Source organism: Miniopterus natalensis, chromosome 11 (genome assembly GCF_054644295.1).
Source record: "Miniopterus natalensis isolate mMinNat1 chromosome 11, mMinNat1.hap1, whole genome shotgun sequence".
NCBI lineage: Eukaryota > Metazoa > Chordata > Mammalia > Chiroptera > Miniopteridae > Miniopterus > Miniopterus natalensis.
Genome location: NC_142091.1, coordinates 76,624,270 through 76,649,240, shown reverse-complemented (window position 1 = coordinate 76,649,240; position 24,971 = coordinate 76,624,270). Strand labels below are relative to the sequence as shown.

General features: G+C 61.0%; 1 protein-coding gene across 4 annotated transcripts in view; it reads left to right on the top strand.

Moving 5' to 3' along the window:
- Positions 1–24,971, top strand: part of KCNQ1 (potassium voltage-gated channel subfamily Q member 1) — a 254,293-nt gene that overhangs the window by 179,012 nt on the left and 50,310 nt on the right. For all 4 annotated transcript variants that reach the window (XM_087822084.1, XM_087822083.1, XM_087822082.1 and 1 more), the window contains 4 exons: positions 13,284–13,359; positions 16,507–16,601; positions 17,405–17,451; positions 18,294–18,355. In XM_087822084.1, the coding sequence (XP_087678210.1) occupies positions 13,284–13,359; positions 16,507–16,601; positions 17,405–17,451; positions 18,294–18,355 (280 nt within the window). The remainder of the gene's footprint in view (positions 1–13,283; positions 13,360–16,506; positions 16,602–17,404; positions 17,452–18,293; positions 18,356–24,971) is intronic.

Genomic DNA, 24,971 nt, shown 5'->3' with positions numbered 1-24,971 from the left:
AGCTTGTGTCCTTCTTCCACGTTAAGGGTTTTCTCTCCCTCATTTTAATCAGCAAGTTCCCAGTCATTGCAGGGAGGCTGGTGCCGATGGCTCCCCCCTCCAGGGGCTGTGAAAGGGGACCCCTGGCCCTGTTGCCAGAACACTCCCCCCGTTTTCTCTCCGGGGCTGGAAGCGCGCCAGCTCGCCGGCTCCCTGGACTTAATGAGGGCTGACGGCCTGCCACAAACCTCATAACCCCCCCGGGGTTTAAATGGGGTCCCCCGGCCCCCGCTCACACCCCAACCCTCGCCCAGCCCCTCCAGGGGACAAGGCCCAGACAAAGGTGCGTTTCTTCGCCGGCTCCGTCCGAGCCACTGTGTGGGCTGCTCCTCGCGGTCAGGCTGCTCGCCCGGCTGCCCCGCTCGGGCCATGAGGACCGGTCCCCGCCCCCCGGAGGGTCCAGAGCCTGGCCCAGCGATGTCTCAACATGCCCAGGATGGAGACGGCTCCCCTGGGCCCCACGTCCCCCCAAGGCCATGTCCCCGTCATGGTCAGACCTCAGGCCACGTGGTCCTCTGTGGGCTCCTGAGGCCTCCAGGGCTCAAAGAATTTGCTGGAACCAGCCTGAGAGTTGGTTTCGGGCTCTCTCATGCCCCTGTCCAAGCCCCCATCTCCTGCCCCAGGCTCTCTTCTCCAGAGGAGTGGGTGCCAGCCCTGGGGAGAGGACCCAGGTCACGGGGCGGGGTGTCCACGGGTGAGGGGCCCCAGGCACACGCCCACCCCTGCCTCCCGCCTGCTTCTTGTCTCTGCTCCATGTCACCGGCCTGCTCCGGTTAGCAGCCACCCCTGCTCGCCCCGTGCTCGGCCCCAGGCAAACGCCTGCCCACGTCTAGTCTCCGTGGATTTGCCTGTCGGAACCCTCCACACAAAGGGCCTCCCACGGCGCTGGCCTCTGTGAGCGTCGCTTTCACCAGGTGCAATGCTTCCCGGTTCACCTGTCTCAGCGTCAGAACCTCGCCCCCCTCGTGGCTCAGTGACGTTCCGTGAGCGGATCACCACGTGTGTGTATCTCGCTGTGTGGACGGTCGGTGGTTTCCACCTTTACGTTGCTGTGGACGTTCACACGTAAGCTCTCGTGTGGACACCGGGGTGCATTTCTCTTGGGCACGTGACAAGTGGCATTGCTGGGTCACGTGACACCCCCTGATTAACATTCTCAGGAGTCGCCCGGCAGTTTCCCGCCGTGGCTGCCCCGTTTCCCACTGGAAGTCCACGTTCTTGCCCACACGTCTCCCCCTTTCCATTGCAGCATCCGAGTGGGGGTGGTGTGGCTTTGCCTTGTGTTCCCTTAGTGACCAGTGACCCCGAGCCTCTCTTCGGGGGCAGGTTGGCCATCCACTTCTCTTCCCTGGAGACGTCTGTCCGAGGTGTTGGTCTCCTTTCTCATCGGGTGGGTGTGTTGGGTTATGGGGAGTTGCTCCTATTCTCCAGACCCAGGCCCTCTCTATATGGATAAACTGAAAAGAGCAACCACAAAGTACAGCAGGCACCGCTTCCTTGGGGCGTGAGGGGGCGAGCCTCAGAGGAGCGGCCCGGAGATGCTTCTGGAATGAGTTTGCCAAAGGAACCATGGTGGGCGAGGGCCCAGGAGGAATGGCGAGAAGTGAGGCAGCCGTGGGCTGTGCGCACTGGGGGGGCTTTGTATCCCGGCTGAGCTGAGCCCAACTCCCCGCTGCCAGCGTGATTTCCACGGTCGCTTTGAGTACACGAGGGGGACCGTTCCTGACCACCTTTGGTCCCTCGGCCCCTGCAGAGGTGAGCAGTCGCCAGGCCTCCCACCCTGGCCTGGGAGGGGGGTCCTCTGCTCTGTGTCCAGGCTCTGCCTCAGGGCCCACACCACACTGGACACAGGGAGCAGCGTGGGCCACGTGGCCTTAGCCCTGGCTGGAATGTGAATTACGTGCGGTGATCATTTAATTACAGCTGCAGTGGGAGCCCCAGGTGCCCGGACAGCGGGGAACAGGGCTCACGTGAGGGGGTGCGGCCAGACCTGAGCAGGGGTGGGCTCCGGCCAGGTACAGAGGTGAGGGATGGCTGACTGTGGCCTGCTGGGGTCCCCCCAGTGGGTGTGAGCATAGCTGTGGTGAGACAAGGGTTTGTGCACCTGGCTCCTGGTGGCAGGGGAGGCTTCGGGGGGGCCGAGGCAGCCAGCCCCCATCTTGCCGGGCTGGCACCTCCCCACCAACGGCTCCAGATGGACCCCGTCGGATGTGGCCGCACTAGTCACCGTGGGGCCACTGAGGTTTGGTGCAGGGTCAGCGGGGCCAAGCACGGCGCACACTTGCCCCTGGCTGCACCGTCATTGGAGTATGGTGGCCTCTCAGAGCCGGGCAGGGTCAGGCGGGGATAGGTCACAGCCTGTCCAAGCGGCTTTTCCCGGTAGCCGGTGGGCTCTGCGGGCAGGGCGGGCCTGTGTGAATTGTCAGCGTTGCACAACCCACAGCCTGCAGGGCCTCCTTCTATCTAAAGAATTTACCTGGCGCCACTGCAGAATTTTCCTCCTGCACGTCCCCAGGGCCAGAGGCGAGAGCCGCCCTGAGAGGACAGGTGAAGGACGGGAGGGGAAGACGGCAGGACATCAAGCCACAGCAGCCAGGCTGGGACGTAGACCCAGGGCCCAGCCATAGCTGGGGACACCCGGCCACGTGCGCACTCCCTAGACGGGAGCCTGAGCTGGTCCAGAGGGTGGCCACGGCCGGACAGAGCTCAAGCAGCGCTGTGGCCAGCAGGGAGGCCAGGGCCTGAGGCTCCACTTCCCAAGGCCTGAGAAGGGGTCACCCGCCTTCCTGCCCAAGCAGCACCCGGAGAGAAGCGCACACAGCCTGACGCTGACCGATGAATGAGGCAGGTGGCCTCAGAGCCTGAACGGAGGGGTCCTCACCTCCCAGACCCCTGGAGCCCCTGAGGGGAAGGGAGCAGCAGCCTGCAGCCTCTGTGTACCTTCCCACTCCCCTGCCTCTGGAGAGTCCTAAGAGAGCCCCCAAAGCCAGCTACTTGGGGTGGGAGGACGGCTCTGGGGGGCTGCCCACGGTGCCTCCCTTGGGCCCTGCCCATCCCCACCCAGCTGCCCACACTGGGAAGGCAGAGCCCAATGCCCAGGCTAGGCTGGGGTCCCCTCAGGCCTGGGGGTTCCACAGAGTGCCCCACCCTTGTCCTATTGCTGCTGTGTTGTCACACCATCAAGGAGACACTGTCCCACGGCCCGGTCCCCAGGCCCCAGCCTGCCAGCTCCCCTGAGGTCTTGGACACTGACTGTTTGGTCTAGGCCCGAGCACGGCCCCCACACCCTGCAGGTCATTACTAGGGCTCCTTGCCCAGCTGGAGTCCCAGGTGGCACAAAGGGTCCTTCCTTGGGGACATGGGCCCTTTGCTATCCCCAGACATCCACACCCCAGGAGTCCATGGCCGGGGCAGCGTTGTGTGTGTCCAGCAGGGTCCAGGAATGAGCAAGCTCTGGACAGAGGGCCATTTCCGGGGTCCGAGGGCGGCAGGTGGCCTTGGCTGAGTCCTCGGGCGTGCAGGTGGGAGTGCAGGCGTGCCCAGGCGGTGTCACCAGGCCGGGTGCCCACACGCAAGGGCAGGTATGCGCAGGTAGGAGCAGAAGGGGGGACCAGGCCCGAGTGCCTCGTGCCGGTGGGGCCCGTCTGCCCGTCGCTCGCGGTGGGGGGGGCTCCTGCCGTCTCTGAAAACCACACCCCACGATCCACACTCGGAGTGGCCCCTGCAGGCCACGGAGAAGCCGCCTCCGCTAAGAGCCGAGCGCCGCTCACCGTGAAGGGCGTCGGGAAAACCGCGGTCTCACGTACTTGTTACAAAGTCACGAGTCTTAACACGGATCGGCTATTTTGACAAACATCGACGTTACATAGAAACCGTCGGATCCTGATGTCGAAGGAACATTCCCGTCCCGGGGAGGCCGCCCTTCCCAGAGCCGTCCTGGTCTCCCGCACGTGGGCTCCTCTTGCCCGCGCTTGAGCCGCCCGGGGTCACGCCCGCGAACGCCTCTGCCGCCCGCTTCCTGTCCGCAGGACGCGTCTGCGCGTCGTCCCCGTGGCGTCCCGTTTTGATGACATTCCATGGTGAGGACACCGCCCCCGCCACTCTCCGGCCCTTGCGGGTAGACTTTGGTCCCTCTGAGCTGTGTTCCTCACACGCGAAGCCGCCACGGACATTGGGTGGGCGAACTGGAAATGTGGGGCCACCGTGTGGGCCCCCGGCTCCTGCCAGACGGACGGCCCTCCAAGTGGCCGGAGCAGCCGACCTCCCTCCGGCGCTCACGCGGGGTCCACGGCTCTGAGTCCTCGCTGGCACTGGCACCCGTCGCTGTCGGTCTCCGTAGTTTTGGCCATTTTAGTGACTGCGTTCGGTGCCCGACTTGGGCTCTGATCCTCGGGTCCCTGGTGAGTGACGGTGCCCAGCACCCTGTCCTGTGCTGGTTGGGTGTCCTCCTCGGGGAAGAGCCGTCCCGGGCTCCGTCCACTTCTAAGTGAGAGGCTGGCCCTTCCTTATGGATGGGGGGCTGTTGACACAGGGTGTCCCCCCAAAATGTATCTGCACTTGGAATGATTCTAAAGACAGTGTTTATGAACCCGCAGTTCATTTTCAAAATTTAGAAGAACCTACAGAAATGAATATTTTTTTTGTCAAGGCCTGTTTCACACTGACGACCGCCCGGCCCGGGCCCCGCTGATAATGCGAAGCAGCGGAGTCGCCGACGTCAGGAATCATTTCGCACGGTGTCCGTGCGCCCTCAGTGCGTTGACGGTTCCCGGTTTTGTACCGTAAACTTGATCTTTTATGTGTCCCCATAAAAAAGTCCAGTGGCCCTTTGGGATACGTTGTCTTTGTCCAAAGCTTGGTCTGGCTTCACCCATTATTTCAAATCAGTTAAACCTGAAAAGGAGTGAAAATTGAGTGAATTCGTAGCTGTAAAGTACGTGTACATTTTTGGGGGGCACCCTGTATATCCCTGATACAGGCCCTTTGTCAGCAAACGCTCTTCCCGTTCCCATGATAATGTCTCATGGCGCAGACGGTCCTCACTCTAAGGACATCCGATCAGCGGGCCTTCTGCCCGGAGTGCCGCTCGCGTCTGGTGGAGAAGCCTTGGCCTCGGCCTCTCCCGCAGGCTCCCTGCTCCCCCCGGGCTCCCCCCGGCCTCCCCCCCGGGCTCCCCCCGGCCGTGGGGCAGGCTCCTTGCTCCCCCCAGGCTCCCCCTGGGCTCTCCCCAGGCTCCCCGCGGGCTCTCCCCGGCCTCTCCAACAGGCTCCTTGCTCCCCCCAGACTCCCCCCAGGCTCCCCCAGGCTCCCCTAGGGTCCCCCCGGCCGCAGGGCAGGCTCCTTGCTCCCCTCAGGCTCCCCCCAGGCTCTCCCCAGCCTCTCCAACAGGCTCCTTGCTCCCCCCAGGCTCCCCCCGGGCTCTCCCCAGCCTCTCCAACAGGCTCCTTGCTCTCCCCAGGCTCCCTCCCGGGCTCTCCCCGGCCTCTCCCGCAGGCTCCCTGCTCCCCCCAGGGTCTCCCCGGGCTCCCCCTGGGCTCCCCCCGGCCGCGGGGCAGGCCTGTGCGCTCATCTGAATGAATCTGCGACTGGCGTGTGGCAGGGACACCCAGGCTGCTCCCGGACCATCGATCGAAAAGAGCATTTCTCCCCCTCGCTGGAGTGAACGGCGCCTTGGTCACAATCCGAGTGGCCGCGCACGTGTTGGTGCTCCCGGCCGGTCCGTTCTGTCCCGCGGCCACGGCCACCTGCCTCGCGTCACCACCCTAACAGAATCGTCCCGGCGAGTCCTGGCTCTTGGCTTTTCCATGAATATTTGAGAATCCGCTTGAAATTTTCCAAAAAATAAGAAAAATTTAAAAAAAACAAAACAACCGAAGAGCTTGGGCGTTGATTGGAATCAGATTTAATGCTCAAAATCAGCATCTTAGAAAGACCGAGTCTCTCGGCCCGGCCGGTGTGCTCAGTGGTTAGAGCACCGGCCCTCGGACTGAAGGGTCCCGGGTTCAACTCCGGCGTCAGGCTTGCTCGGCGCGTAGGTTTGGCCACGCCGGGGGCGCGGACGCCGCTGGGGTCGGCGTCTCCGCGCTCCCTTTCCGCTTGTTCGTTAGGAGCCTGAGGAAACACGACGGGTCTCGGTTCTTGCTCAACCCGCCGAGCAATCGAATCGGTCGTTCGGAGATTTTTAAGGATTTCTTACGCCTACGATCGTGCCATTTGCCAACAGCGGCGGCTTTATTGTTTCGGCCGCCCGGTCTCGCTGCCTTCCGCCCCTCCCCGGCCGAGACGCGGGCCGGTGCTGCGCGGACGGGGGCAGCCGGCCTCGGGCCCGCGCTCGGGCAGGTGAGCGGCATCTCCCGGGAGGCCGGGGCTCGCGCGGGGCCTCCTCGGCCTCGTTTCCCGGGGTTGTGTTTCCAATTAGGAACGGGTCTCGCGTTTTATCAAATGTTTTTCTGCATCTTTTGAGTTGATTATATGTTTTTCCTCCCTCGCTCGGTTGATGTGGTAAAGACAGGGGTGGATCCTTCAGAAGTTAAACCAACCTCGCGTCGGGGGATTAAACCGCCTCGCGTCCTGCGTCCCGCCGCCCGGCGCTGGGGCCGCCGTCGGTTTTGTGGGCAGGGGCTGTGCACGTGCGCTGGCGAGAGAGAGGCTGGCCCTCGGCGTTTCTTTCGTGAAACCTCCCCGTCGGGTGCTGATGCCGGGGTTGTGCCCTCTCAGGAGACATGGGCACATTTGGTATCCTTTCTACCTCGAATATTTAAAAGAATCTCCTGGGAAAATCGTCTGGACGTAGAGATTTTACTCTACGGGGGGTCGTTAACATTCCAAATTTAATTTATTTCATTCATATCCGGCAATTCGGATTCTTTAAATTTATTTTTGAGCCTCCTTTGAATATGTTGTGTTTTTAAGACATGAATCTATTTTATCTAAACTATAAACAGTATTTTTGTACATAATATCCTCTGAATAGATTTTTTAAAAAATATCTCGAGGCCTGTCCTGGCCGGTCCGGCTCAGCGGTTAGAGCGTCGGCCCTCGGACGGAAGGGTCCCGGGTTCGATTCTGGCCAAGGGCACGTACCTGGGTTGCGGGCTCGGTCCCCGGCCCAGGGGCACGTGCGGAAGGCGACCGATCGATGTGTCTGTCTCACGTCGATGTCTCTCTCTCTCCTTCCCACTCTCTCTGAAAAGCAATGGGAAAAATATCCGCTGGTGGGGATTAAAAAGAAATATATACACTTATCTCTAGGTCTATAAGGATGTTAATTTCTAATTCCCGACGCTGGCAGTTTGTGCCCCCCCATCAATCTTGCTAAAAGTTTATCAGTTTTACTAGTCTCTTCGGAGACGGCAATTTTGGCTTTGTTGGTTTTTCTTGACACGATGTGCATTTTTTACTTCATTGAATTATGCTCCTGTCTTCATTATCGCTCGTCTGCATTGTTTGGGTTTAATTTGCTGTTTTCTTAATGTCTTGAGACGGAGCCCAGCCTCTCCTCTTCTCCGAGATACGCATTTGAGGTCATAAATCCACTTCACGATGCCCCGAGCATCACGCCGCTGTGAGTTTTCGCGGGTGACGTTTTTATTATTCAAATAAAAATATTCTCCAACTCTTATCAGATGTCGTCCTTCATCCCTGAGTTACGTAGATTAATTTCCAAGACACGAGGGACTTTCGGGTTACCTCCGTCTTGCTGATTTCTAGCTCGTGGTCCGGCAACGAGCAAATGTGACTTAATTTCTCTGAAATTTCTTGGAACTTGCTCCGAGGCCCGGCGTCGGCCTCCTCTGGGGAAGGCCCTGCCCTGCGTGGGCTTGGAGAGCTGCGTGGCCTCCGGTGACTCAGAGCCGTGGCCCGTCCGCGTGGATCGGCCCAGCTTGACACTCGCGATGTTCTCAGCTGCCTCTCCACTGAGATTTTGGTTTTACCTCTCTGTTGAGGTTTTGCTATCTCTCCTTTCGGTTACCCGCCTGGCTCTAACCTGAACTTTCCTTTCACCTTTCAATTCGGCCCGTTTTTACTTTATATATTTTTAAGGTTCCGTTTATAGGAATATACAGGTTTAGAATTGCTATCTTCCTGCCAAATTTGGACTGTGTTTTCTTTTATTTATTTCATTTATTATTATTTTTAAACCTCACCTGATATTTTTTCCATTGATTTTCAGAGAGAGTGGCGGGGCGGGGGGGAGAGAAAAAAAACGCACGTGGGTGTGAGAGAGACACGTCGATGGGTTGCCTCCCACATGCACCCCAACCAGGGCCGGGGATGGAACCTGCAACCCAGGTACGTGCCCTTGACTGAGCATCGAACCCGCGACCCTTTGGTATGCGGGCTGACATTCTGACCGCTGAGCCACGCCAGCCAGGGCCGGACCACGTTTTATTTATTATTTATTTATTTATTTATTTTTGATAACGAATTTATTTTTGGTAACTAACACTTTATTACTTATACCTTCCCCCCAGGCTGCAAGCACTTACCAACTTACACTGTGCATACGCAATTACAGTTTTTGCTCAGGAACAAAATAACTTCATTTCATAATTTAATTGGCTCTTAAAGTTTCCTTAGGGGGGAAAAACAAGTATTTTGTTTAAGAAACTGGTATATATACATGATCTGCTATGTGCTCTTTTAAACCGCGGAAGCCCTAAGGTGAAGCTTTCGTACGGCGAGGGAACAGAATGACAGCGACAGCCGCCACCCTTTGTAATTCATAGAATATCCTAAATGGGAAAAACACTCGACACAGGCCATCGTTTAAGGAAAAAAAGAAAGTCGAGAATATTGTTGAAGGCTATCTACTCTTAAAAAGAGAAAAGTGCTATACAACACAGAAATGAAAGCTACGAATTCAAAACACACACTCATTTTAGTATTTTAAAAGACAAACCAAAAAAAAAAGAAAAAAAACCCTGACAGGTAGAGGGAGTCCAGACAATCAGAACTGAGGCAGCTGTAAAAAAAAAACACAAAAAACCCACAGGATACTTTGTATTGATTTTCAGAGGAAGAGAAACGTTGCTGTGCGAGTGGAACATGACCAGCTGCCTGACGCAGGCCCCGACCAGCCACCTTCGGTGCACAGGAGCCACGCCGGCGGGGCCACAACATCACGATCTGACCTCATAAAGGAAATGACTAGATTTCATGAGTCTTCACGTTTGTAGGAACATACGAATGCACAAAATATCAAAAATACCAAGTGTGAGTTTCCCCCGTAGGTTGACAATAAACTATCAAACCTGCTCAATACGCTTGCTTGGCCGGCCGTCTGCGTAGCAGCACGCCGGTGTTTCACCGCGAGGGCTCGTCTTCCTCCCGAACGGGGGACTTGCCTTTTTGCCCACAGCTTTCCTCACTCCATTGCCTTTTAAGACAGTTAAGACCTTTCTAGTGGCAAATTTTAAATTTTTTAAAAATATATCTTTATTGATTTCAGAGAAAGGAAAGGAGAGGGAGAAAGACAGACAGAAACATCAATGATGAGAGTCATTGATCGAACCCACAACCGGGCATGTGCCCTGACCGGGAACCGAACCCCGATCACCTGGATCCCAGGTGGATGCTCAACCGCTGAGCCACGCCCGGCCGGGCTCTAGTGGCAGATTTTAGTCCACATATTACGTCAAAAGAATCTTGATTTTTCAAACGAACCTTTTTAGTGTTACAGCATGGTGGGTTTCATGGAACATGACGCGTAATAATTACATTGTATTGTTTAGGCTAATTCACAGCTATAGGAACATTTTTGGTTCTTAAAATGTAACCAAGATGAGACTAGAAAGTCACGAGCAGTAACACCAGAGAACAGCAAACGAGTCAGGACAATGATTTTTCATCCCTGGCCATAGAATTATTTTGCTTTCAGGAATCGGGAAGAAACTGTCTTCTTTGGGTTTCAAATGTTCCGGTAAATCTAGTCGTCTCTTGGCTTCCTCGACATCACCTTGAATGGCTGAAATAAGTGACTCCGGAGAATCCAAGTCGTTTTCTGGTCCAAGGTGGCCCACGGTGCCACAGGGGCCTCCCCGTCAAAGGCCTCGCCCAAGGTGCGCATGGAGGCGTCTCCGCCAGCTTCGTGCTCCTGCAGGATGGGCTCCACCCCGCTCACCACCACCTAATGGACATCACCTCCTGCCCTGGCGCTCCCGTCCTAAATGCCAGTGGACGCGTCGGCGGGAAGAGCGTCCACTGCTTATCCAGGAAAGTGAGCTGCGGGGATCCCGGCCGCTTGGAGCCGCGGCCACAGCCCCGCACCACTTGGCCGCCCAGAAGGGCAGGGGCTTCGTGGCTGCGCCCAGTCCGCAGATCCCGCGGAGCCGCCGTGGGGCCGGTGCCCGGGGCCCCGGACCAGCCGGGGAAACGGGCAGGAGCTCGGCCCGCGGGCCGGGCGGGAGGACAACGGGGCCGGCAGGTGCCGGGGACACGCCGGGCAAGCTCCTGACGCCGCTGGCCCCACAGAAGCTGCCTGGCGGCTGGGACGCTGCGTCTCCGCCTCAGGGCCGCCGGGCCACGTTTTCAATGAAGGTCCCTGTTTATCTGCAGACACGTAACACTCGACCCCCGGCGACAGGCCCCCGCACCCGCTCACGGTGCATCTTCCTCCGTGCACTCACCGCCAGCCTCTGTGGGTTTGTATTTTACGGGAGGCTTACAGGCGACGTCGGGTCGTTGATAACCCCACCTGACGCTCCTGGTCCTTTCGCTGGAAATGCCCGGCGTTCGCCCGCCCGCCGGTGCTGTCCCCTCCCCCGTTTCCTTCTGGCTAAGGGGGTGCTGCCGTCCTCTCGCGGCACCCTCCGCAAGCGTGTGGGCGCCGCACCCCTTTGCTGTTCCTCAGCGGCTGCCTGAGGCTCTAGAGCGCACCCCGGCCCCATCGGCCTTGGCCTCCGACGGGCACTCGTGCCCTCGCCTGATGACGCCCGGTGCTCAGGTCCGCGCAGCCTCAGGGACGCTCTGCCTCGCTGCGGTTTTCATCGCGCGGCTTCACTGACGCACACCGACGGGCACATGCATGTGTGTGTGCGCGCGTGTCCGTGTGTGCACACGCCCGTAGGTGCACAGGGTTCAGAGTATCTTCTTACCAAATTGGCCGCTTTTTTGTTTTTTTACCCCTCACCCCAGGACACGCCAAGGACAAGCTTGGAGAAGGGAGGGAGAGAGGAACACTGACCGGCCGCCTTCCCGACGGTCTCCAGCTGGGGACCAAGCCCGCACCCAGACGCTTGCCCTGATCGGGAATCGAACCCGCAACCTTTTGGCGCCCAGGACGGTGCTGGACCCACAGAGCCCTGCAGCTGTGCGCGGCTACTTTTTAAATGATGGACTATCCCTCCCTCCGCCCCCAGTAACACTTACACCCTCGTGAAACATTGTATCCGTCGCACCAGCCTGAGCTCTCTCGCCAGCCCCTCCCTCCCTGTGGCTCCAGGCCCCCGTCTGGGGTCATTCTCTTTGCCTGGGGGGGCTCCCGAGCCATCCTTGGAGGCAGCGCCCCCAAAGTGAGGGCTCCTGCTTTGGGTTCCACCTTCCTGTCTTTGTTTGCGGTAAAACACGCGCAAGCTTGCCTGCCTTAACCACCTTAAGTGCAGGGCTCAGGGGCATGAAGCACATTCACGCTGTGCAGCCGTCACCGCCGCCACCTCCAGAACTTCCCGTCTTCCCAAAGCGACCCTCTGCCCCCCTAGAACACGCCCCCCCCCCAGGCCCCGGCACCCGCCGAGCTTCGTTCCGTCCCATGGACCTGGCTCCTCCAGGGACCTCCCTGGGTGGACTCGCTCGGGATGCGCCCTTGGGCGTCTGGCTTCTCTCACTTCCACCTCCGTTTGTAAGGGCGCACTTGATGGGTATAGAACGCCGAGTTGGTAATTTTCCCTGCCCGCTTGAAAGGTGTCATCTGGCTTCCATCCCTTCTGCTGACAAGTCTGCCATCGGGATATCGCGTCATCGCCCCCCCCACTTCACGCTCCGGCGACGTTTCCGGGGCCTCCGGTCTTCGGCGCCGTCGCTCTGAGGGGCCTGCTGCCCCTTTCCTCTCCAGCGCGGGTGCAAAGAGGGGCTCGGATCTGTGGCCCGATGTCTTCCATCGTTTCTGGAGAATTACCCGCCCCCAAGTCTTCAGGATTATTCGTTCTCCACCGTGTCTCCTCTCCTCGGGGATCGCTCGCGTGTGAGAGCTTTTGACTGTATCCCACAGGATGCATTTTCTCTCTCTGTTTAATTCTACTTTCTCTCCGCACCCAACGTGGCGATTTAAGTCCAGTTCACACGTGTTGTTTCCTTCAACGCCCCCCCCCACCGCCGGGCCCGTCTATTGAATCCTCGGTCGGCAGTATTGGCCTTCGTGTTCTAGGGTTTCCTTGTCATAATTTTTCCTAGAGGTTGCATTTCTCTGGTGAGGCTCTCCATCTCTTCGTCTGTTTCCTTGAGCCTGTTCAGCGTGGCTATGGGAGACCTCGCCGAGCGGTGCTGAAGGAAGCACCGCCACCTGCTTGCTGGGAGCCTGTGGCCAGCATCCCGGCCGCTCAGCGGGGGCCCCCTTGGGCCCGTCCAGGCGGCGGCGTGGTCTCAGCCGGCCTCGCGCCTCCGAAGCCGTCGGGCTGCCTGCGGGAGCCTCAGGTCCCCTCCACGTGGCCTGTCCGGCGGCCCGGCCCAGACGCCAGAACCCGCGCTGGGTCTGTGTGCGGGGACTTCCTTTCGGTCTTTCTTCTGCGCAGATCTATTTCGCTGGCCGTGTGGTCTTTGTCGCTGGTGTTTCTAGAAGGAACTTTAGAAGCATAACAGGGTGGCTCAGGTAGTAACCGTCCCCGGCCAACCGTCCCGCGGCCCCCTCCTTTCCCGGGTGCGCGCCTGTAGTGGGGCCCTAGAGCCTCGCAGCCGAGAGGGGCCTTAGGCATGTCTGTTCGTAGCCCTCCCGTTGTACTCGGACCCTGACCCCCAAGGTAGAAAGCAGCCTGTGAGTTAGGGGGCAGCGATTGTGAACCCAGGACCCCGACGTCCACCCCACTTCTGAGTGACAAACAAGCTGAGGGTCCCTCTGGGGTCACCCTGCTGATTGGAAGCCCCCCGCCCGCCTGTCCTCCCCACCCCATGGGCCATGGCCACGAAGACCCCGTCCCGGGGGGCTGAGCATTCGCCCCGAGTCTAGAAGGCCCACGTGCAGCAGGGTCATGTGGGAAGGGCCACGGCCCCATCCCAGGGTGGCACTGACGCCTCTCTCTGTCCCCACGCAGGCTGCGGGAGCACCACCGGGCCACCATCAGGGTCATTCGGCGCATGCAGTACTTCGTGGCCAAGAAGAAATTCCAGGTGAGTCCTGCACTGGGCCCCTGCCCTTGCCCAGAAGCCCCTCCTCCCCCCGCGCGGAGCCTGGGGGTTCTCCAAGCGGTGACCCACACTTACAGGGAGAGTGGGGTCTCCTCGGCCCAGGGGCTGGGGCCTGTGGGCTTCCATGCACTGTCACCACTTTCTTCCTGGGGGAAAGACAAAGGGGTGTGGCTGGTGCCAGGAGGTTTGCCCAGCAATGTTTGGGGGGGGCATCTGGATTACGTGTCCACCCCTTCCTGGGGCCTGTGCTGCTCTGGCAGTGCCCATGGAGGGCAGGAAGCTGAGGGGCACTGGGGGCTTCCTGGCATCACCAGCACCCTCCCAGGCAGGAGCCCCCCTCTGGGGTCAGATCTGGGCAGGACTGTCCCCCAAGGGCAAAAAGGCCCTGAGAGCAGCCCGGTGGGGGCAGCTAACACTGCGGGTATCACCTGGGGGGCCAGAGGCTCAGTGGGGACTCGTCTAGGACCAGGATGGTCCCTGGCCTGAGAAGCTGGGCACTGTGGCTCCAGAGAAGGTCCCTGCAGGACACAGCCTGAGCACAGTGGGGATACGAGGGGCTTGCAGGGTGGACCCAGCTTCCTGGAGGCTGCGTCTAGGGCCTGGGGGCACTTAGAGTTTGAGGACCTCGGAGGCCCCTGGCTCAGAGGTGACATGGGTGGGGGGCTTCCAGCTCTGAGCAGAGATGTCCTTGGCAGACGGTGCCCCCGACCTGGAGCAGACCTGGGCACTGGTGTGGGCTCCGTCACTGGCCTGCTGGCATCCGTGGCAGCCTTGCACCCCCTTCCCTGCTGAGAGTCCCCTTTTCTGCCCCAGAAGACAGTCCAGGGTCCAACAAGTAACTCGGGAGGGGGGCTCCGCAGAAGGCCAGGCCACCCCCTACTCCCCGGCCCTCTGCCCTCCCCGTGCACTGGACCCTAAGGGCCTCGCATAAACCAGGCAGGCCCTGCAAGCAGAGGCGCTCCTGGGAGCCTCCCAGTTGCCCTAATGGTGTACAGAGGCTCTTGGGCACGGAGGGGCCTGGGCTGCCTCTGGCCTCCTCGGTTGGGCCTTGTTTGCTGGGCAATGTGGAGGCCTCCAGGTAGGAGGGACCCACCAAGGTGGGGGAAGCGAATGGAGCCCCTGGCAGTGAGGAGCTCTGTGGGGCTCCAGGGGCAGCCTCCCACCTGGGCCCAGCTGTCAGGGATGCCTTCCCCCCTCCATGCCAGCCTGTCTGTCTGTCTGTCTGCCTGCACCCCACCCCTCCAGCCCAAGAGCTGCACTTGGGAGCTGCCCCCCACCCCCCTCCCGCCTCTCCTGGCGATAAGTGCCCGGCTGGCCCGCCTCTGTCTGGCCGGAGGAGCCAGAGCCTCTGAGCCCTTCAAGCCTGCCTTGAAGCCCCCTGCCCACCGTCTGGATGGCCAGGCGTTATCTGGGCTCATCTCAGGCTCGCACCAGCGCTGCCAGAGGAAATGAGCCCTGAGGAGAGGGCTGAGGGCTGTCCCCAGAGGGCCTGGGCAGCCACTTGACAGGGGCCTCCAGGAGCACCAAGCAGCCCTCAGGGGAGCCTGTCAGCCCCAAGAGAAGTCTCAGGGCACCAGGGACCCTGCGGCAATGGGGGCTGGGCGTCAGCTGGGCATCCCTGACCCTCTGTGGTCTGTGCCCTGGACAAAGAGGCGGGAAGACCTGGCTCACGGGCCCCATCCGCCCTGCTCTGCAGATGGCACGTGCTTGGGCACACATTGGACACACACATACACACACAGGCTCCCTCCCTCACGCTCCTACCCACGCCGGCCACACTCTCACGGGCACAGTTGTACACATTTACACATGCAGAGGCTCCCAGCACGCCCAGGTGCCCACATTCACCTCCCAGGCTGCCGGGCACCAGCACAAGGACCCGCTCTGCTCAGGCCAGGCCCGCATCGCACCGCCGGGGGCTCTGAACCCAGGCGACCACGCCGGCGTGCTGGGGGCGCCCCGGCCTCCCCGAGCCCCCCCGAGCCCAGCCTCAGGAGGCTCACTGGCTGACGGGCCCACTTCATGTGCTCTTAGGAACAGCTCGGGCTCTGGGTCAGCCACGGCCACCACCACAGCGCTTCGGGCCCTTCGGGCGTGGCTGGCTCAGGACTCCCACCTACCTTTCATTTTATCCCCACGCCCCCTCCTGCCCGTCAGAGTGACACAGGGCTCAGTCCCCCATATTATAGAAGAGACAAGTCGGGCTCAGCATCCCATCTCACAGGCGGGAGGAACAAGGCTCGTCCCCCATTTTACAGATGGAAAAGCTAAGGACGGGGGTATATCATGACTAGCGTGTACCTTACGACTGTCCTGAAGCTGAGGGTGTGGGGAGCAGGGGGCTCTGCCTAGACGCTGGCCTCCTGGGCTGTCAGACCCCTGCTTGGCTGCCTGCGGGCTCTCGGGGAGAAGGCCGTAGATGGGGCTTGAGGTTTTGCCGGCATCACGAGGAGACTCCTCCCTCTGTTGTGGTTTCTGGTGGTTGCCCCTGAGGCCTCGGTGCACTTATGGGCTCAGAGCTGACGCCCAGCCTTGGTGCCCCAGAGTCACCTGCCCTGTCCCCATGCTCCAGGCCCTGGCAGCCTCGAAGCCCCCACAGGAGACCTGTCACCCCGAGCAGGCCCTGCATGCACCGGGGGTCACCTCAGCCCAGCGTTGGAGGCTGCCTGGGAAGGGTGCGCAGTGGGGCCACCTCCCTGCCTGAGAACAGTGGGTGTACCTGCCGGCAGGTCCACTGAGGGTCAGCTTGGGGCCCAGGCCGGAGGTGGCTGCACACAGCTGTGCCCTCCCAGCTGGCACTCGGTGGCCTTGCTGTCCTGGCCTCTCACCTGGGCCAGCTCCTCCAACGCTGTTTGTGAATGGGGACTGGTGGCCTGGAAAGGGGGAGCAAGCGGGCCCCTGTGGGTGAGTGGGCAGGAGGCTGATGCCCAGAGACGGTGGCTGCGGCCCAGGGCCACCCAGCCCCAGCAGCAGAGCCAGGGTGGCAGAGCCCCTGCGGATGATTCCGGGCACTGCCTGTCCCTCCACACTGGGGACCTCCTTAAACCCCCGAAGACCCGGGGCGCCAACCCTGTCTGCACCGCTGGGCAGGCGGGCACAGAGGGGTGACTCGTGTCTTCTGGCCTGCAGCAAGCGCGGAAGCCCTACGACGTGCGGGACGTCATCGAGCAATACTCGCAGGGCCACCTCAACCTCATGGTGCGCATCAAAGAGCTGCAGAGAAGGTGGGCGCCCGCCGACCAGGCCTGAGAGACAGGGCGGCTGCTGGGGGCGGAAACCCTGGCCCCCCCCCACTCCGGCCCACACCTCCCCCAGCTCAGAGCTGCAAGATGATCCATGGCCAGGCCCAGCCCCAGGGGACCCTCCACCATGACAGGCCCTGCGGGGCACAAGGCCCACCCTGGGGCCTCCCCACCCTAGACCTGGAGCTGGGGACCCCGGCCATGGAGCCAGCTCGCTCCGGCTTCTGACTTGGAGCCTGGAGGGCTTGTTCGTGCGGACACAGCGTGCTCCTCAGGGCCTGGCGGGCTCAGAGCAGCTGTGCCTCCACAGTGGGCTAGCCCGGGGACCTAGCTCCTGGGTCACAGGTGCAGCTGGGACGATGCACTGGTCCTGACCCCAGGCTGGGGGCTCAGACTGCCCTACTAATGCCCTGCCACTGGGACACGGAGGCCACCAGCTCAGGGACCTGGCCTCCCCCCGGGAACCCACCTGCAGGCCCGCCTCTCAGAACGTGTCCGAGGTGCCTGGCCAGGGGCATGCATGGAGCAACCTGGGGACACTGGGTGATCCTGCCCCATCCAGGGAGGAAGTCTAAGGGAGGTGCCCGACCACCAAGTCCCTGCCCAGCCCCATCGGGAGCACAGGCCTCTGGGGCCCGGGAGGCAGCTGGCAGGTCTGTGGGTGGCAGTGGTGGGTGGCCCCCAGAGGTGGGCAGCTTGTCATGTTGCTGGGCACATGGGCCGTCTGCTCCCTGACAGGCCGGGTGCCCAGGCCGGGCGTGAGCTGGTCTCTGTCTCCCTCCCAGGCTGGACCAATCCATCGGGAAGCCCTCCCTCTTCATCTCCGTCTCAGGTGGGTCTCCACAGCCAAGCCCCGTGGGCGTGAGCCCGCCAGACCCTTTCCCACCCCTCCCCAGCGCCCACCTCTCCCCCAGTCAGAACAGGTCTTGGGGTCTCTGAGAGCCAGAGAGAGGGGCAGGGGAGCCCCCAATAAAGTGGCTTCAAACCCCCTTCATGAAGGATTCTCAGCGAGTACAGGAACCACGTGGGTCCCTCAAGTGCAGGCTTCTGCAGGCCTCTGAGGATCTGGTCTGGAACCGTGACCGGATCCTGTGAAGGGACCTGGAGAGTGGGGTTCGGGGCTGAGTGGCAAGCCCAAAACTCTTAGGGCCACTGACAGCCGCTGGGCGGGTGCCCTTCTCCAGCTCTGACTCCCCCTGTCCCCTGGACGGGGGCTGCGGGTCACACCAGGGAGGACAGGGCCAGGCAGGGTCCTCAGGGTTGCCTTTGCCCAAGTTCAAGCGGGAGCCACAGCTCGCATGGGGCCAGGATGGCAGAGGCAGTGGGCACAGGCGTCCCCCGGGGCCCGAGCCAGGCCCACGCTGCCCCTGGGGTGGCTGCATTGGGTTTGCACGGCCGCTGTGAGGGGCTCAGGTCACAGAGCTGGAAGGTGCGGCAGGAATGGAGCTTTGAGCCATACCCCCCCGCCCCCCACACCCCACCTCACCTCGGGGCGCCCCCCACGCCCCACCGCACTGGCACCCGCGCCCTCTGAAGTCCTTGCCACAGAAGCCCCTTCCTTGCCACAAGTTCAGGCCTCACCCCTCCCTGACTCTTCCCCCCGAACCCAGTTGGGGTCCCCTACCCTGGCCCCCCCACCAACGCCCGTCCTTGACGTGGACGTCTCGCCCACAGAAAAGAGCAAGGACCGCGGCAGCAATACCATCGGCGCCCGCCTGGGCCGGCTGGAAGACAAGGTAGGCGGAGGCCTGGCCGCGGCTCCCTTCGCCGTGGTTGCTCGGCGTTTGGGGGGCTTTCGTGTGCCCCTGTACCCCTCATGACAGCCCACTTCTCCAGGCGCGCAGGACATGGGTGGTGCTGGGGTCTGTGGGCACATCCCCCAGGGGCACGCCCGGCGGGGCGCCCATGGGAGGAGGCCTCGCCCAGGCTGGTTCTTTACCTCTGACAAGTGGCGTCTTTACTGCAAGTGGCGCCCAGTGCCCTCAGGCCCCTCCCTGAGTGACTAAGAGTCGCACCCCTCGCCCCCAGCCTCTGTGGGCTCAGGGACATTGGGGGTGCGTTGGGTGGGGAGCAGGGCCTGTGAGGGCCCCGACTGCGCCCAGGGGTGTGGGGTGTCAGCTGAGCCCCGCTGGGCCTCCAGGCGGGACGTGCGTGCCTCCGCTTCAGGGCGCCGGCCCCTGGGCCCGGGGTGCCCCCACGCCCTGCCAGGCCCGCGCCTGCCCAGCCTCTTCCCAGGGCATCCTGGGAGCCGAGGGAGGCCTGGGCAGTGGGAGGGCCGCGCTTTGAAGTCTGTGGTTTGGACGGGCGGTTATCTCGCCGAACAGCTCGTGGGTCTACACGGACTTTATCTGAAAGTAGCTGGGAGACTAAAAATAGAGGAGTTTCGGTTGGGCAGGGGGTGCTGCCCTCGGTTTCCCCGGCAACACCTGGCTCTGGCTCGAGTTCATGGGCTGCAGCTGGGCAGGCGGGGCAGGGGCACAGCCCATCCCACCCGGGGCCTGGGGTCAGGCCCAGAGGGAGGGCTGCTGTCCAGGTGCCCCCGGGGCTGCGTGATGCCTGACCTTGACCTCCCGGAGGGTCTGGCCCCCTTGGTCAGCACAGACCTGTGCAGCCTGGTGCCCCCTCTTCGCAGACCTGTCCCTGTCTGGCAGGATGGGGACAGAGACTGGGACAGGCCTGGGCTCTGCCGTCCCGGTGACCGGATCCTCACCTTTCAGCCTCTGAGCTCAGGGCAGGGGCCAGGGCAGGCACACCCTGCACGGACAGGGGCCGAGCCCAGGACGGCAGGCTGGGGACCCCCTGTAGGGCTTCCAAATGTCGGAGGAGGTAGAGGCTGAGCCAGGCAGCAGACCCGGGCCCCACCCCTGCCTCCTCACCAGGCCTGGAGCGGTCCCTCCTCCGCCCCCGCCTTGCTCTCCGGGCCTTTCTCATGGCTCCCTCATGGCTTCTCAGGACCGACTGGAGCCTGGTGTCCTCTGGGGGGAATGATAGTGGGGGGGCGACAGGGTCCCCTGGAGCAGTGCCCCTCCCTGGGCTGGAGGGGCAGCCACCTGGGGGTCTGAGAACCAGGACCGGCCCTCTGTGGGCCCAGGTCAGTGTGGTGGGCTGCAGTGAGGCCAGCGCTGGCCTTGGGTACCAATCACATTCTGCACCCGTGGCACTAGGGAGGCTGGTCTGCGCCGCCTCCATCCCCCCGGGCTGCCCATGGAGGAGGGGTCACTGCCTGGGTCTCTGGGTGGTGGACAGGGCCACACTGTACACTGAGTCTTGGCCTCGCGCTGTCCATCCAGGAGCCCATGGAGAGGCCCTAAGCCCCGGTGGAGGCCGCAGAGGGCGGTGGCGGTGGCCCAAACTGCCCAGCCCCTCCCCTGCGCTGACCAATGCCCCCCTTGGGGACAGACCCTGGGAAAGGGCCTGGCCAGACCCAGAGGGCAAAGTGGCACGTCCTGGGCCCCATGTTATCGCACTTATCACTGCCGCCATCAGGACCATAAACAACCCCCGCGCAATCCTGCTGACTGCGGGAAGTTGGGGCAGGAAATCCAGCAGCCGCCTGGCCCTCGGAGGCCCAGCAGGCCTGCAGCAGTGGCCTGGCCGGCCCACCGCCCACCCCGGCCAGAGCCCCCCTGCCTTCCCAACCCCGCCCGGCGGGCCCAGGGCCGGAAGGGAGCCGGGCCCTGGCCGTGGGAGCCAAGGCTGCAGCCCCCACCTGCTTTCTCACGCGGCGCAGGCCCCGGGCTGTGGGCTTCCGCCCCAGGTTGGCTCACTCAGTACGAGGCGAGGGGCTCGGAGAGGAGTGGGGTGCATGGCCACTGGCCCCCACCCTCGGGAGCATATCATTCTGAGGGGCAGGGGCCTGGGTGTCATTAGCTCAGCTTGCTCAGGGTGCCTCGGTTTCCCTGCAAGGAGCCCCTTCTCCTTATGCCCACCTGGGAGAGAAGGGCCCAGCACGTCCTTCTCGCTGGAGCCCTTGTCACAGCTCCTGCTCGGCAGTGGAGTGAGCGCCTCTGCTCCCACTCAGAGCCCCACGCCCTCAGGGCGCCTCCTCACTCCAGGGGTACAGGGAGCAGAAACGGCATCTCCTGCAGCCGGTGTCCCCTGGACCTCTCCCCTTCCCCGGCTGCGTGTGGTTGTGACGGGAGAGGCTGGGACCCACTCTTTGCCTCTTTATTCTGGAAAGGACCCTCATTTGCCCAAACAAATCCTCCTTTGCAGGTGGGGAAACTGAGGCTTTGGAAGGCTGAGCAGCCGGCTAAGGTCACACAGTTAGTGAGGTGAGAGCTGGTCCCGTGGAGGCCAGAGGCGGTGGAGAGAGAGACGGCAGAGCCCAAAAGCACGTCACAAACACAGGGGTCTGTTCAGAAAGGGGCGGGGGCTGGGTGAGGAAGCAGGGGGGCCCCCGGGCTCTGGTGGTCAGGGGGCCAGCCGATTCCCACAGCTGGAGGGTGCCTGGCCAGGGACGGGAGTCCTGAGAACGGGCCCCGGCCCCTGCCCCAGGCCCCTGGCCCTGGCCTGGGTCTCTCCGGCCCCTCCGGGTCGGGCCGCTCGCTGGGGAGGCAGGCGTCCCCTGGGCTCCCGGGGGACCCCCGGAGAAGGAGGCGGCTTGACCTCCTCCCCCTCGCGCATTCCTAGCTGGTCCCCGGGACCTGCTGCGGTGTTGAGTTGAGCCCTGTTTATTTTGCAAGCTCAGCTCACACTGCTTTTGCTGATATGAGGAGCACAGTGGGCCGGGAGCGTTTCTTTCTTCTCTGCTTTTGCCGGAAATGTTCACGGCTTAGAGCCGGACACAGGGAAGTGCCGGGTTTCCAGGCCCCAGTTCAGAGGTGGGCGGGCAGGGGCCCCCCCACACCTAACATGCCTCCCACCCTCCCCTGCCCAGGAATGCCCAGCAGCCTGGGACCCCCGCCACCTCAGCCGCCCCGGACCCGGGACTTGGGCCTCTGTCCCAGACACGTCCCTCCCTGCTCTGCCCCTCCATCCACCCAGGCCCACAAGCTGCACCCCAAGACACTGTCATCCCAGCAATTTCCCCGCCCCCGCCCCCCAGAGCTGATCCCCGCACAGCAGCCCCAAGCCGCCCTGCCGAGTTCAGGCCTTATCATCTGCTTAGATTATTTTTCCAGACATCTCTGTGGTCTCCCCCCCCCCCAATCCTTCACATTGTATATTATTTCTTAAGCACTCCTGAAATCCGCTGCTAATCCGCTCCCTAATGTTGTCTTCGGAATCTCTGTGTCAATATTTATGTGAGATACATTGTAACCGAATGTTTCTTTCTTACACCGGCCTCCTCGGGTTTGGTACCGAAGGTATGTGAGCCTGGCAGGATGAGCCGGGACCTGTTTCCTCTTTTATCTGTGTTCTGGAATATTCTGTTTAGGCCTCGGACTTTTCCCCCCTCGCGTGTGGGGTGAAGCGGAGGGGTAAAGGCATCTGGGCCTGGCGTTTTCTTTGCGGGCAGATTTTTAATTCCCATGCCGCGGCCTGAATGGCGGCGGGGCGGTCGGGCTCCGGCCCGTCTTTGTGGGTTTTGATCAGCGGCGCGTCCTAGGAATTTGTGTGTTGCATCTGAGCGCTCAAAATTTATTGGCATTTTAAGGTCCGTATCGTCAGGGGTCGGGCCCCTTCCCTATGGCCGTGGTTGTTTATTGGGGCCGTTAATTGTGGGGGTTTTTTTGGTCAGTTAAACTTGCCAGCTATTTGCCAGTTTTATTCATATTTTCGACGGCCTTCTGCCCCTGTTAAGGCCGCTGAAGGTCCTGTTCTGTTCCGATCCTTCTCTGTCGTCTTCCGTCTGTGTGCTTGGCCTTGATACATTGTGTTTTCTCTAACTTCTCAGGTTGGATAATTACCTTTTCTGGCTTTTTAGATTTCCAAGGTGGGCGTTTAAGGCTGTGCATTTTTCCTCTAAATACCGCTCAAATTGCAGCACCCCCCCCCCCCGTCCCGCCAAATTTTGCATTTATTTTTAATGGACGTTCACGTGTATATTTTTCTAATCTCCATCATGACCCCCGGGAGGTCTGCTGATAAGCGTGATTTTTGTCGCCGCGATAACGGTGAGAGCTCCTTGGTGTTGCCCTTCTGTTGTCGGAGGAGGGGGATCCGGGGCCCGCCTGCCTTCCGTCCGTCCTCAGAGAGGTGTGCTGGGCGTCATGGGGCGTGGCGGGCACTCCGTTTCTGTAAACGCGCCCCCTGTGTCTGAATACGGTGTGTGTTCTGGAGCAGCCGGGCCCCGCGTTGTTCTGTTCTGTTCATCAGAACAAGTTTGTTCATTGCTTTAGGCAATGATACCCGCATTTGAATGTTTTATTAAATTTACCGGGGTGACAGTGGTTAACAGGATCGTCCAGGTTTCACATGCGGATTGCTGTTACAAGACCTGTATATTGCACCGTGAGCCCAGCACCCCAAGTCAAATAATCTCCCATCATCGGATATTTGGCCCCCACCCCCTCCTCCCCTCCAGCAGCCACTTGCATCCCTGAGTTTCAGTTTTATGTCCCACAGATGAGTGAAATCAGACGGTTCTTAGCTTTTCCTGCCTGACTTATCTCACTTAGCGTAATATTCTCAAGATCTGTTCGCGTTGCCACAAATGGCAGTGTTTCGTCTTTTCTTAGGACTGAGGAGCATCTCATCAGAATGATTTTACCAGCTTGATCTACAGAATTCCAACACTGTGGAGCCTTGGCCTGGTTTTCTTTCTATGTCTGTAGGTTCTGCGTCGCAGGCCTTTAGCTCTTAAGATCAGGTGCGCATAATATTCAAACTTTACCCCCTCGCTGCCGGGCTCGCGGCTCACGATGACAGCGCCTCTTTGTCTTCGGGGGTCTTTCTCCCTTGACGGTCTGTTATCATTGCTCTACAACCTTAATTTTGTTTGTACTTTTTTTTTTTTTTTAAAGCTTTATTGGGGTATAATTTACACCATAAAATGTCTTTAATTTATGCCATAAAATTCTCTCAATGTAAACTTTGGGCAACAAATCTCAGGAAATGTATAGTTCGCGACTGAGTTTTAGAACCTTTTCAACCCCACCCCCCCCACCCCCCACCCCCGTTCCCCGGTCCCCACCTCGGCCACGGCCAGTCCCCGCCCGGCTCTCGGTCTCGGGATCCTCACGTTTCTCTAGAGCTTTGGAAACGTGCCTTCTCTGGAAGTTTACTATAAACGGCATCAAACAGTTGGCGGCGTCTCTGCTTGGCTTTTCTCCCACGGGCGGTGGTCCTCGGGCCCCCGGGCTGCGCACGCACGTCCGTCCGCCTGCCCCGCCGAACGCTGAGCAGCCCCGTTGTGCGGGGACGCGCGTTCTGTGTGTCCCGTCGCCGTTGATGGACGTTTGGATTGTTTCCAACGCGGGGCTATTGTGGGCTCGGCTGCTGCGAAGCTTTGTCCGGGAGTGTTTGTGCCGACACATGTCCTCACGCTGTAGCGCCGGTGCCCACGCGTGGGAGTGACGGCCCGTCGGGCGAGCGTCTGGGTCACCTGCTAGAAAACACCCCCCCCAGGTCTCCTGGGCGTCTGGGCCGCCTCCACGGCCCCCCGGCCTTGCCGAGGTCCCGCGGCTCCCTCTGCGCGGACCGGGCCTCGGCGGGGCCCTTTCATGTCGGCCGAGCCTGCGAGGGTGTAATGGTATCTCATTGTGGGCCCGATTTGCATTTCCCTCGTCGCTAATGATGTTGAGCGACTGTTCATGTGCTTATTAGCCATTCATCGCCGTCTTCGGCGAAATGTTTATTCAACTCTCCCGCCGATTCTCTCATTAAGCGTTTGGTTCTGTCATTCAGCGGGAGGAGTTGTTTATAGGCCTGGATACAAGTCCTTTATCAGATATATGACTTGCAAATATTTCCTCCCATTCTGGGGCCGTCTTTTCATTTACTTAATTGCGTCTTTGAGGACACGAACGTTTTAAATTTTAATGAAGTCCAATTTCTCTCTCCCTTGTGCGGCCCACGCCTGCGATGTTGTGCCGGAGACCCCGGCCTAATCCAAGGTCACGAGCGTTTCCTTCTAGACGTTTTCCAGCTTTAACGCCCGCATTTGCCGCGATCTGCTCCGAGTGTCTGTTGGGTGTGGTGGGAGCTGACGTCTGAGTGAAGGGCTTTGTTTTTTCTCGCTCGTGGGCATCGGCAGCCTCAGCGCCATTTGTTGAGAAAACTGTTTCCTCCCATGGACGCGTCCGGGCACCTCTTTCAAAACTCAGCTGATGCCCGGCCGGGCGTGGCTCAGCGGCTGAGCGTCCACCTAGGATCCAGGCGATCAGGGTTTAATTCCCCGTCAGGGCACATGCCCGGGTTGCGGGCTCGATCAATGACTCTCATCATTGATGTTTCTATCTCTGTCTC